The sequence below is a fragment of the Sinohyriopsis cumingii genome, chromosome 6 (genome assembly GCF_028554795.1).
Source record: "Sinohyriopsis cumingii isolate HCF-2022 chromosome 6, ASM2855479v2, whole genome shotgun sequence".
In the NCBI taxonomy this organism is placed as follows: domain Eukaryota; kingdom Metazoa; phylum Mollusca; class Bivalvia; order Unionida; family Unionidae; genus Sinohyriopsis; species Sinohyriopsis cumingii.
In genome coordinates this window covers 110689972-110703083 of record NC_142966.1, presented here as the reverse complement: position 1 = coordinate 110703083, position 13112 = coordinate 110689972, and the positions used below count along the sequence as shown (strand labels likewise).

Genomic DNA, 13112 nt, shown 5'->3' with positions numbered 1-13112 from the left:
CATCTGTAAAATAGTTATCTTGCATTACTGGCCTTATAGGGATTTGGATTGAGTTACTTAGTCATCAATTTGATAGATAACTAAGTATGTTGATATTAGATTTCGTATAAGTTTACCTTTTCCAGAGGACAACTGCGCAAGAAAAACAAAGAGTGGAGAATAAAAAATATTTAAAAAAATCAATAAAACAAACAGCACTCCTTTAAGTATATCACACAAATCCAGATGTGACGAATTTTGTACAATATTACAGTGCTACCAATATATCTTAAGCTCTGATTTTTTGCAAGCCTTGCTTTCTGCCAATTATTTTGTAAATATTTTTCACCAAACTCTGATTGACACCGTCTTCCTATATATATGAATGTTGTCGACAAATCGAGGAAGCAGTGTATGATGAAAAGAAGGAATTATTTCTAGGTCTCCGTGAGAGAAAGCTTTAATCAAAGGTGTTTTTAAACAACGAATCCTACGACATGATGTACACAACAATTTACAAACATGTAAAATAAGGAATTACTTTAATCATTACAATAATACAATCTGAGATGCCACTAATCTTTCGATATGTTATGAACGCTATAAACCCCTTTTAGTGCAGCAAGGTAATATGGTGTACATTGCATAAGTATGTACGATTATTAAAACAAGCTAGAATCCTCCTCCCTTGAATTTACAAGAGGCACAAAATGAATAAACCATAACGCCCCTCTCCTCCTCCACAATTGCTCCAAGAGACAAACAAGAAAGCTAGATTCCAACTTCTGCGGCTGTACTGGAAGTAATGTCATGTCCGAGCAATTACGATTTATACGAAAGTCTCAGATCCGATGGGACGCAGCAAGGGCATCATAAAAAGCTAGAGTTACGCATGTCAGAATCGTTGATACATGAACTAAAATAAATGCTTCATTTATAAATGTGTATTCTCTCTTCATGCTGCGCGTTTAAATACAGATATATATTTCATCAACCCACTTAAAATTACATTTAATAAATATATTTTCTAGAGCTAATCTCTCACTTGTTCAAGTTTGCATTGCAAGTTCGTGAAATAGTTCCATCCATGAATTGTTTTCTGGTAACAGTGGCATCAATTGCCGGAAGTTTTGTTTAATCCGAAACGTGAACATTTACTGAATGTAGTTCATGCTTATCGACACTGCCTATGCATTGCTACATTTTGTAATGTCAACAGAAGCGAAACATCTCATAACCCGTACAAATATCATAAAGACCACATTTTCTGAAAAGCTATTGCAAGCACGGTTAATGGCAGTTTTATCCATGGAAACGTAGGAGTCAACAATTTCACATTCATCTGTTTTATATATATATATATATATATATATATATATATATATATATATATATATATATATATATATATATATATAAAAGAGGCTTTTCAATTTACACACTTGGTGAAATCACAAAACCTGAAATTTGTATAAATGGGATACACTTGGTATGTATATTCCTTTGCCAATCTCGCCAAACTGATGTGATTATGCCTGATAGTACACAACCAAATATTCATGCTTCTTTGCGTCGGGGTCTATATTTTGAATAACCATCCTCTGTATCGTCTTTTCATGGAAAACTGCAACTCCAAACAGCCGAGTTCCACCGATCTCTCGTCAAGTACCCTAAATGTTATGCCATAGTCACCCTGTAAAAAACAAAGATACACGAGGTTTTTAACAGGTAGTTATTAATATCTACTTTTTTAAAAAAATCTTATTCTACTTGATACTTCTCGAAGTTCTTTTGGTTGGACTTCTAAAGAATTTGAAGAAATGTATCCAGAAGAATATGGAGAATTTTAAATATCGTGAAATGCACCACACACTAATCGAACACTAAGATGTGTGCGTACGCTATGAGTCGTCTATTTCCCTATTTTGGTACAAGTCGCTCATGAACAAAGCCTCCGGAAAAAGAAAATTAGTGTAAAACATTCCATTATTTTTCGCGTCATCTAGCGAATGCATGATAAGAATAAAGGTGGGTTCTAATTGTATAACGGTGTGTTCTCTTTTCTACAAAGACTCAGTTGCAATTTGCTAAAGTGTTCAGAGAACCAGTCAGGCCAATGGTTCGAACAAACCTAAAATCAGAAAGTAATGTTACAGATGCAACTGAATGGATAAGGATGGATACGGGGAAGGCAATGAAATTAGCTAGGTAGCTCATTTTAAAAAGACCTGTTTAGCATATATTTGCATCACTGATGCATTGAGTTCGATCGCGGTCCCAGCACGCGCAAGGGTTTGTAGTCGTCCATTTGTGATCGGTATTTTTTTTCTGCTTGTTCTCTTCGCCTCAAAGATCCCTCCCGCAAAAACCATCATCATTATCATTTGACCTATCCAGAAAACGTTACATAAGTTGATTACGTTTTCTGAGCAAATCGACTTAAATGGTTTAAAACTGAAATCTAATTAGGAGCACATGCTCTTAAGCTAATTTCTTTTAAGCGGTTGCAGGTGGTTACCAGTAATAGGTAATATGTGTTTTTATTGATCAACTTTTATCCCATTTTGCTTGGTATTGATTTTGACATGCTACATCCTTCTATCAAATATGAAAGAAAAACAGAAGACCCTACTCAAATGTTTCTATTGGTAAGGCAAAAACCATTGAATCGTCTGCAGAGTGGAGGCGGGTACCGAACGAATGAGATCAAGATTGTATTGTTTTTTTTTAGTTTATTCCCATATGATGATAAAATCACTTACACTTTACTACTGTAACTGGCATACGAGCACGACATTTCTTTTAGTTCCATATTTTACTGACAAGAAAAACCTTCTTCAATAGAGAACCAGTATGAAATCAATTAGTACACCAAACGAAAGATAAGAGTAACGAGTGGGTGACATTGAATGGCAGGTCACGGACGATTTGTGTCAGGGGTGCCTGTAATCCTCGAACGGTACTGTTCTAAACTGCATTTGTGAGCGTAAACATCCCATTAAAAAAGTATTAATCTCGGTTCGTTTCTTCATGTAACCCTTTCAGAATCTCACCGAACCGACAATGTCAGATAAAAAAAATAAAAGGTACCGATAATCTCTGCTCAAAATATAAAAGGCACTATTTCATCTCAGGCACATTGTTATTGTTTGGTAGCATTTGTGTAGTTAAACTGAAAATGACAGTTGATAGCCGACAAACATTTTTCTCTGGTCAACAATAAGGTACACATTTAGTGACAAGCTTGCTCGAAGAACGCCATAGCCGAAATGAGATTGCTTCGCAGTAGAAGAAAATAAATGGAGGTCGTTCGGTCCAACAATAGAGGGCTTAATCCAATACGTTCTGGTTGACTTAGTACTGGTTCATACCATTCTTACCTATTGATATTTATTTTAAAAAAAGACTAAAGAAATGGTTTCTTGGGTATATGTTGCAATACAAATTTGATTAACTTAACGAGTAGAAAGAAAAGAAGGATGATGGTATACTTTGCTCACACGAATTTATGTGCAAATCTCGTATGTGCCGAATCACTTATATTTGCATTAGCCGCAGCTGCAGGAACGGCCTTAGCAAATGCGGGGCCCGATTTGGATCATTTTAGCACACACACCCCCACCCGAGCTTATATTCTTTAAATACTTTTTTTTTTTTAAAATACCAACTTATCTTTTCCAAGATTATTTGAAGACAGATTGTCATAGTCAAGCCCATCAAATCGACGAATAAACTCTTAAGAAGTGCTCCAGTATTTGGGAGTCTCTTGTTTGGTAAAATTATTTATAGTTTGTTTCGATACGATCTTTATTCACTTTAATGTGGATTACTTTCTCTTATAATCCAGTCGCCTTCGAAATACATTTGCCCAGTATCGTTGAACTTAAAGGTGTGCAGAAATTGCATTAGCAGTGTAGCTCATCCACGTAGAACATACTAATACCACATTTATTTTACAAAATATATTATTTGAATACAAGCTACAGGTCTTAAATCCGTCACCAGACGTAAAACTTAACCTAAGTGTCACGGGCGGAGGCTTTTGTTTCTGTTTTTGTTGGTTTTAAAGGCATTTGTAACACATTACTAGCGATACAATGAGAGAAAAAAAAAAACGTGATAAGCGCCTTTCCCCAGGAATTAGAGAGGAAGCCACCGTACTGTCCTGTGCTACCCATGGACGCTCTACCAGCTCAGCTACCATGTCTCTCTACGGACGGACGAAGGATCGGACTGCTTCCATATAGCATTGGTATCATCTTCTTAAGGCAAGGGGTGTCGGTAAACTTCGTTCTGCGTTAATCCATGGTATATGTATCTTATCAGTCTTTTAGACGTGTTTCCTATCGGATAAAAGAGTTACTTCTGTGGAAGGCAAAATTAAATCAACGCGAAAGCTTGTAACATCTGTTAGGTATTTAAGATGAAGAATCTATTGGTATTCACTGCCCTGACTTGGAAAAGGTTGCAAATGACCACAATTTATGTGCGAGAAACCGATACGCGACACGTGAGAAGACTGCAGAGATTATTTTTGACTATCACTGTAGCTAAACGTAAAATCTAATTGGCTCTGGCAACTGCATCCAACCATCCAGTGAAGTTGTAGATATTGATTCGGTCAGCTACATACCCAACGGTCGATGTGGAAAAAGTGGATGGACAGCCCTTGGCTAGCCAAGATGACAACGTGCGTGACCATTCTTATTAAAATCATATCTTCACTGTCCTATGTGAAGATCTGAACGTGATCGCTTTGAATTAGGCAATGGAAATGCAGCTTTCAAAACGTTGAAAGTGAATCAAATCGTTTGGCACTCATAAATACTCTTCACCCATACGGCCCAGTCTCCTAAACGCAAAGGTATAAGACTTCATCTGAATGGCTGATAAAATTAGCAATTATGAAAATAACATAGGTCACCTGAAGTGGTCGCTGTCAGATATTCACGTAGAACAGTATATATTTCATTTTAATTAGATTGTGTATGTGACGGGACATTAAAACATTGTATGCAATGGAATGAACGCATCGGACATGCACAAGTCAAATTACTTTCAGAATTTACTTCGTTTGCCCCTTTTGGATCTAGCTGAAGAAAAAATACAATTTTTTATCTACTAACTGTGGATAATGAAGCATAATTATTTTATACATTAACAAAACTGGAATAGAACGAGTATGTGTTTTGTTACAAAATAACGACTCTCATAATGATTATAATACGTATTACTTAACTGATAACGCCCACCTTTGAGGGCCTTAGAAAAAGATTATCGTATGAAAAGATGAAAAAATACTAGAGCCAAAAAGTTTTTCCTCGTCTCTAATAATTACCTTTACCGTATATTCAGTTATGATGTTCAATTAAATACCATTATATCCAAATACTGACTATTCAAACAACAGACCGCTACCTGTATCTACCTAAGCTGTCCGTCAGCTATTGTTCACAATTTTCTCAAGTGGCCATAAATGAGATGCCTTGAGTTGGCGGTGTATATGATTACAACCATTATCATGATCAGAATACGGGGAATAAACCACAGGTCCTCGACGCTAGCTTGATGTTAAGAAAAAAACAAACAACCAATAATCTGATGGAAAAAAATCATACAGAATGACAAAAATACCTTAGATTAGCCCCATGACCCGTTCTGACATAGGACCCTCTCTATCATAATACATAAGAGAGAAGGTGCGTAACTTCCAAATACTTCGTTCCATCCATGACCCTCGATTTCCTTCTGCTATTTCCGTCTTTAAAGGCACACGTCCATACTATCTGGCTTGTTTTACTTATGAGATACTTTTTCTATTCATCAAGCCATCATTGACTTTTCTGCGTTGTACCAAACCGAAGTTACGGGCAGTAACAACGTACATTTATAGTTCTGGGTTAAGCTACTATCTGCACTAACAATATAAACTGGGAACACTAGGTTAAGATAATATTTGCAGTGGTAATGTAAACTGGGAGTACTGGGCTGAGATACAATCTGCAGTAAAAATGCAATACATTTTGAATACTGGGCAAATATAATACCTACAGTGACAATGTAACTATGGAGTACTGGGTTAAGTTACTATCTGCATTAACGATATAAATTTTGGAGTACTCGGTTAAGATACTATATGCAGTGACAATCTAAATTTGATTCATGTAGCTCTCGAAAGTGATGACAAATTCTGTAACATTAACTAAGCTTGATGCCAGGGGCCAGTTTGTGATCCAGAGCAATTTTCTGATACGAGAAAGGGAGACCTGTTGGCCTTGGTTATGTGGTCGATTTGCACCTCTACATTCATAGATTCGATTCTCGGTTAAGACAAGTACAATTGAAAGCAGTAACTCATTCAAAGCCAGTGGCTCTCTTTATGGTTCTTCAGTTAGTTACATATCAAACACTACATAATACCGACATCTGAACTTTGGAGAACTCGTTTCGTTTCTCGAGGAACATTCTCGTAGAATCCATGAAATATGTACCTAAACAAAGTATTTGAAAAGGAGAAATTATTTTTCATACGAACAAAATTTGTCTAGGTTAGGATATCTTGATAAGGTGATAAGCTCCAGACTTGTGTCATTGCGACGTTTGTTAGGGCCTAAGACAAGCTCTCCTTGTGTCATTGCGACGTTTGTTAGGGCCTAAGACAAGCTCTACTTGTGTCATTGCGACGTTTGTTAGGGCCTAAGACAAGCTCTCCTTGTGTCATTGCGACGTTTGTTAGGGCCTAAGACAAGCTCTCCTTGTGTCATTGCGACGTTTGTTAGGGCTAAGACAAGCTCTCCTTGTATCATTGCGACGTTTGTTAGGGCCTAAGACAAGCTCTCCTTGTGTCATTGCGACGTTTGTTAGGGCCTAAGACAAGCTCTCCTTGTGTCATTGCGACGTTTGTTAGGGCTAAGACAAGCTCTCCTTTTTTCCAGACTTGTGTCATTGTGACTTTTATTAGGGCCTTAGACAAGCTCTCCTTTACTCCAGACTTGTGTCATTGCGACGATTGTTAGGGCCTAAGACAAACTCTCCTTTACTCCAGACTTGTGTCATTGCGACGTTTGTTAGGGCCTAAGACAAGCTATCCTTTACTCATGAACTCTGAGGTTGAGCTTGACACTAATTTTTAAACTCAACAGCTAGTCTGAAGTGACGTAACCAAAGGAAAGTCTTTTGTGATGGGCCAGAAATGACAGAACAAATGGAATGTCTTTTTTGACTGGCTGACACAAGATTTCAAGCTCAAACTCTTTCTCCTAACAGTTTTGATCTCCCTACCTAGTCCTAAAAGGCCTACTTGGTGGACGAACTAGTTTATCGGACCTAGATCTGATCCAAGTTTGTTTTCACTTGGTGAATAATATACAGTCCATCATGTAACTAATTTAAAATGTTTTGAACATAGGAATGTAACCACGAATAAGCGTGTTATTCCACTACCAATCCAGTATATCCAATGTCTAATAAGACCGTTCACAATTACACGGTACATTTGAGGCAAATATTTTTCGATTTAATTCTGAACCATCTGATAAAAAAGATGAAAAATTATCTCCAACGATTATACTTTCGAAGCAGTAGATTGGGATCGGTTATCAAATTTACAGAATGTTTTAATGACAAATTTTAGCAAAGAAACGGACTAAAGTTCAGCCGCTAGATCATTGTAGTCATTTAGACCACCCAGCATATCTATCTATTCCTTCAAAGTATACCCATTAAAACACATAGAAAAACCTATCGTCTGACCATATGTTCAGATAACTTCACGAACGAATTCGCTATTTGAAAAGGCTGACTACGCTTTTTCAGCATTTTATTACTTGTTTTGATTCAAAAGAGAACGTGTAGATATATTAGCCAATTGGCTTACATGACAGAACCTTGATAATTGCATGTAATTAGAATGAAGTAAAGCGCCCATCCACTCCTTTTTCATAGATAATCGAGTGAAAAAATGAATGAAACAATATTAGGTGTCACTTTGTGTGGTTGGAATGTACTTTTAGAACACAAAATTGATTTACAATCCATATGAAAGTATTTTGGGGCTCGGCAAACCATTCTAGACTAATATCGTATAAGTACACGCAAACATTCTTTAAGTGGGCATTAGTCGTTTCTGCACTCGGGTGGATCTAAGAGTCAGTTCGAAGGGGTTCAGAATCAAGACTAAATTCAAGTATATCGATGCTTTCTCTAATACCCACGCGCGTCTTTGATACTCCCGATACAAAAGGCGTATTTATGACTTTAACATGTCTATAGCCGTGTTTCTGATTCAGTCAGCGAGCCACGAACTTGAAAAATACGTTGCATGAAGACTTGAGTAAAAGCTATCGTCCATGTTTGACACTCATGTACGAGCATTAAATGATAGATGAAGATGCTGTCATCAGCCTTATGTATTTAGGTCCAAATTTAAGGTCAAATGTCCACTGAGTACAGAAGCCAATTATTGCAATCCCATGAGCATTATTGTTTGATCATTAATTGCCTATTGAATGCAGTAATGCTAGGACGAGAATCAGAATGGCCCATTCATACTTATCATGTTTATGTATCATTTAAAGGATTTATTAATTAATGCAGATTATCAGAAACCGATAATCTTCTGTTTGGATACTGCTGCAATTGTGGGGAATGATGCATACGGGTCATACACATTTGTTACATTGATCGGTCATACGCATTTGTTAAACTGATCGGTCATACATATTTGTTACATTGATCGGTCATACGCATTTATTACACTGATCCAAGATATCATGCACCAATGCAAACGTTCTTGATTTCATTTTGCCAACAAAATTGCATGTAATCTATCGACACTTTTAAACTTTCAAAAGTTATTGATTCCGAAAATTAATTAAACAAACAACGTACTGAAAGTGTTTCATAACATAAATTATCGCAGAAAATGTTGACTACGGATTTAAATGTAAAAGCAATAACTGCATACTTAATGCATGGCATTAATAGTATTTGTCCCTAAAGCAAAAACATGGCGATTATTCGAGTTGCAGGTCATCACAGGATGTGGAGAGATTATTCGAGTTGTTGGCATCACAGGGCGCGGTGAGATTATTCGAGGTGCCAGTCATCACAGGATGTGGAGAGATTATTCGAGGTGCCGGTCATCACAGGATGTGGAGAGATTATTCGAGTTGCCGGTCATCACAGGATGTGGAGATATTATTCGAGTTGTTGGCATCACAGGGCGTGGATAGATTATTCACGTTCTTGCCTTCACAGAGCACCACTGGGATTAATTTTGAATACCATATACTTCTGGACTTGTGCTAAAACTTTAAGGACTATATGGGATTCAATTCACAATACTGTAAAGTCTTTCTTCATGTCCACTTTATATTCATGGGAAATAAATTATATGTTGTATTTTACAAACCTTGTTATTTTTCGGAAATAAATTATTTGTTGAATTTTATAATCCTTGTTATTTTTCTTTCTTTTATGTTACTTAATTTAAGACCATAAAGTCGTAACAATGATGTGAAGTTGATATGAAAAAGAAAACAGATTCTTTGAAGCTTTACAAAATCAGTCAGGCGGTTACAACACCGTTTGCAAAATCAAATGATAGGGTTTGCTTGGCAGCATAACAATCCGGAGAATTATTAGAAAAATAAATCCAAAGAAATCGTAATTTAGCAAAAAGTTCAACAGAGTACATGCCTAGGAGATTGTCCACCACGATTCTTTCCATTGATTTTACTCACTTATTTTCATTTTTATATTCTTTGGGATATGACTAATTTAAAAAATAAAATTTAAATCAAATCCGAACAGTGAATTTGCACTGATTTGACCTTTGACCCCAGTGCTTACCCTTACAGTGTCTGAATGAGAGTACTACCTACTTCTTTTATTAGGTTGATCTTTGAAGATTTGATTACACATGGATAAGAGTTTCACTTAAACTCGATCAAGGCTGTTATCATGCCCAAGGCTGTCTGATTATATAGTTACCATGACCTTAATTAGATAGGATTTGACCGAAAGGACAGACAGACAGACAGGTAATTGTACAGGTAAATTTGACGTTCAATACTCCATAGGGGGGCGCTCAACAGTTATTATGTACTTTCGAGAGAGTGACGTATGTAAGGTGATGTTGTTAGCATTTGAAACATGCACAGTGGAGAGAATGTTGATATACCTCTATGCTACTTTGATGTAATGTGGCTGACATTTCTTTGGATATTGTACTTATGGAAATTGTACATGATATAAGCACACTGCTAACTAAAATGACTGCTCCCTTATGCTAAACAAATCAGCCTGAATTATTCTAAAGTACATTATCTTTAGCACCTATTAAAATTGGGAAAATGAATTTTGCCAAACTAGACGATACCAGCTTCTGAAAGTGCAATGGATGAATTACTACATATAAAAAATGTATTTAAAAAAAAGTTATCGGCTCTTTTTTTATAACAATTTACCTCTAAAGTCCAGGAAGTGGAAATGACCAAGAGCTAGCAGTTTTTGAAAGATGCACATCTGGAGTAAGGCCAAGCTGTACACTCTATAACCCATATACCTATCAATCATACACCAAAATAAAGGGAATTAAAGGTTCTTTGAACAATACATAAGATATACAAGGTCTTTTTTAAACAGCCAGTGTAACCAGTGAGGAAACCCGGGGAAATTCTTTTTCTTTAAAATTCTATGCAAAATAGGAAATTGTAGAGCGCCACCATAGCTCATGACTGATTGACGATTCTTGTCAAAACGTTTTACGTTTTTGTTGTAAGATTATAGTAAAGTTTCATTCTACAGTACATTGGCAGCTACTTGACCTATGATACTTCACATACAAGATCCTAGATGGCATCCATCCGCACCATAACTTAGAACAGGGTTATAAATGAAACGAGGGTATGCTTGTACTGCTATTAAATGAACAGGTCCAACTTTTGGATACCTTTGAACCGTATCATACACCCTGACTGATGATTCTCCAATGCTTCCAAAAGCAGATATTATCCAAACCAGTCGTAGAAAATATTGAAAACCAGACCTTATCCCGACTAGTCCTAGAAAATATTGAAAACCAGACCTTATCCCGACTAGTCCTAGAAAATATTGAAAGCCAGACCTTATCCCGACTAGTCCTAGAAAATATTGAAAACCAGACCTTATCCCGACTAGTCCTAGAAAATATTGAAAGCCAGACCTTATCCCGACTAGTCCTAGAAAATATTGAAAACCAGACCTTATCCCGACTAGTCCTAGAAAATATTGAAAACCAGACCTTATCCCGACTAGTCCTAGAAAATATTGAAAAGCAGATCTTATATTAGTCCTAAAAATCTTGAACCTCAGATCTTATCCAATCAAGTCCTAGAAAATCTTCAGAAACAGGTCTTATCCAATCAAGTCCTAGAAAATCTTCAGAAACAGGTCTTATCCAATCAAGTCCTAGAAAATCTTCAGAAACAGATCTTATCCAATCAAGTCCTAGAAAATCTTCAGAAACAGATCTTATCCAATCAAGTCCTAGAAAATCTTCAGAAACAGATCTTATCCAATCAAGTCCTAGAAAATCTTCAGAAACAGGTCTTATCCAATCAAGTCCTAGAAAATCTTCAGAAACAGGTCTTATCCAATCAAGTCCTAGAAAATCTTCAGAAACAGATCTTATCCAATCAAGTCCTAGAAAATCTTCAGAAACAGATCTTATCCAATCAAGTCCTAGAAAATCTTCAGAAACAGATCTTATCCAATCAAGTCCTAGAAAATCTTCAGAAACAGATCTTATCCAATCAAGTCCTAGAAAATCTTGAACCTCAGATCTTATCCAATCAAGTCCTAGAAAATCTTCAGAAACAGATCTTATCCAATCAAGTCCTAGAAAATCTTGAACCTCAGATCTTATCCAATCAAGTCCTAGAAAATCTTGAACCTCAGATCTTATCCAATCAAGTCCTAGAAAATCTTAAGAAACAGATCTTATCCAATCAAGTCCTAGAAAATCTTCAGAAACAGATCTTATCCAATCAAGTCCTAGAAAATCTTCAGAAACAGATCTTATCCAATCAAGTCCTAGAAAATCTTGAACCTCAGATCTTATCCAATCAAGTCCTAGAAAATCTTCAGAAACAGATCTTATCCAATCAAGTCCTAGAAAATCTTGAACCTCAGATCTTATCCAATCAAGTCCTAGAAAATCTTGAACCTCAGATCTTATCCAATCAAGTCCTAGAAAATCTTCAGAAACAGATCTTATCCAATCAAGTCCTAGAAAATCTTCAGAAACAGATCTTATGCAATCAAGTTCTAGAAAATCTTCAGAAACAGATCTTATCCAATCAAGTCCTAGAAAATCTTCAGAAACAGATCTTATCCAATCAAGTCCTAGAAAATCTTCAGAAACAGATCTTATCCAATCAAGTCCTAGAAAATCTTCAGAAACAGATCTTATCCAATCAAGTCCTAGAAAATCTTCAGAAACAGATCTTATCCAATCAAGTCCTAGAAAATCTTGAACCTCAGATCTTATCCAATCAAGTCCTAGAAAATCTTCAGAAACAGATCTTATCCAATCAAGTCCTAGAAAATCTTCAGAAACAGATCTTATCCAATCAAGTCCTAGAAAATCTTCAGAAACAGATCTTATCCAATCAAGTCCTAGAAAATCTTCAGAAACAGATCTTATCCAATCAAGTCCTAGAAAATCTTGAACCTCAGATCTTATCCAATCAAGTCCTAGAAAATCTTGAACCTCAGATCTTATCCAATCAAGTCCTAGAAAATCTTGAACCTCAGATCTTATCCAATCAAGTCCTAGAAAATCTTCAGAAACAGATCTTATCCAATCAAGTCCTAGAAAATCTTCAGAAACAGATCTTATCCAATCAAGTCCTAGAAAATCTTCAGAAACAGATCTTATCCAATCAAGTCCTAGAAAATCTTCAGAAACAGATCTTATCCAATCAAGTCCTAGAAAATCTTCAGAAACAGATCTTATCCAATCAAGTCCTAGAAAATCTTCAGAAACAGATCTTATCCAATCAAGTCCTAGAAAATCTTCAGAAACAGGTCTTTTCCAAACTAGTCCTACAAAATCTTGACACTAGCTATGCTACTTCCATCCTATCCAG

General features: G+C 36.2%; 1 protein-coding gene across 2 annotated transcripts in view; it reads right to left on the bottom strand.

Annotated features, from left to right (window-relative positions):
• Window positions 1-423: 423 nt before the first annotated feature.
• LOC149797715 (ganglioside GM2 activator-like) overlaps window positions 424-13112 on the bottom strand; it is a 40083-nt gene continuing 27394 nt past the window's right edge. For both annotated transcript variants that reach the window (XM_089960469.1, XM_089960470.1), the window contains exon 4: window positions 424-1672. In XM_089960469.1, the coding sequence (XP_089816595.1) occupies window positions 1559-1672 (114 nt within the window). In that variant the 3' untranslated portion in view covers window positions 424-1558. The remainder of the gene's footprint in view (window positions 1673-13112) is intronic.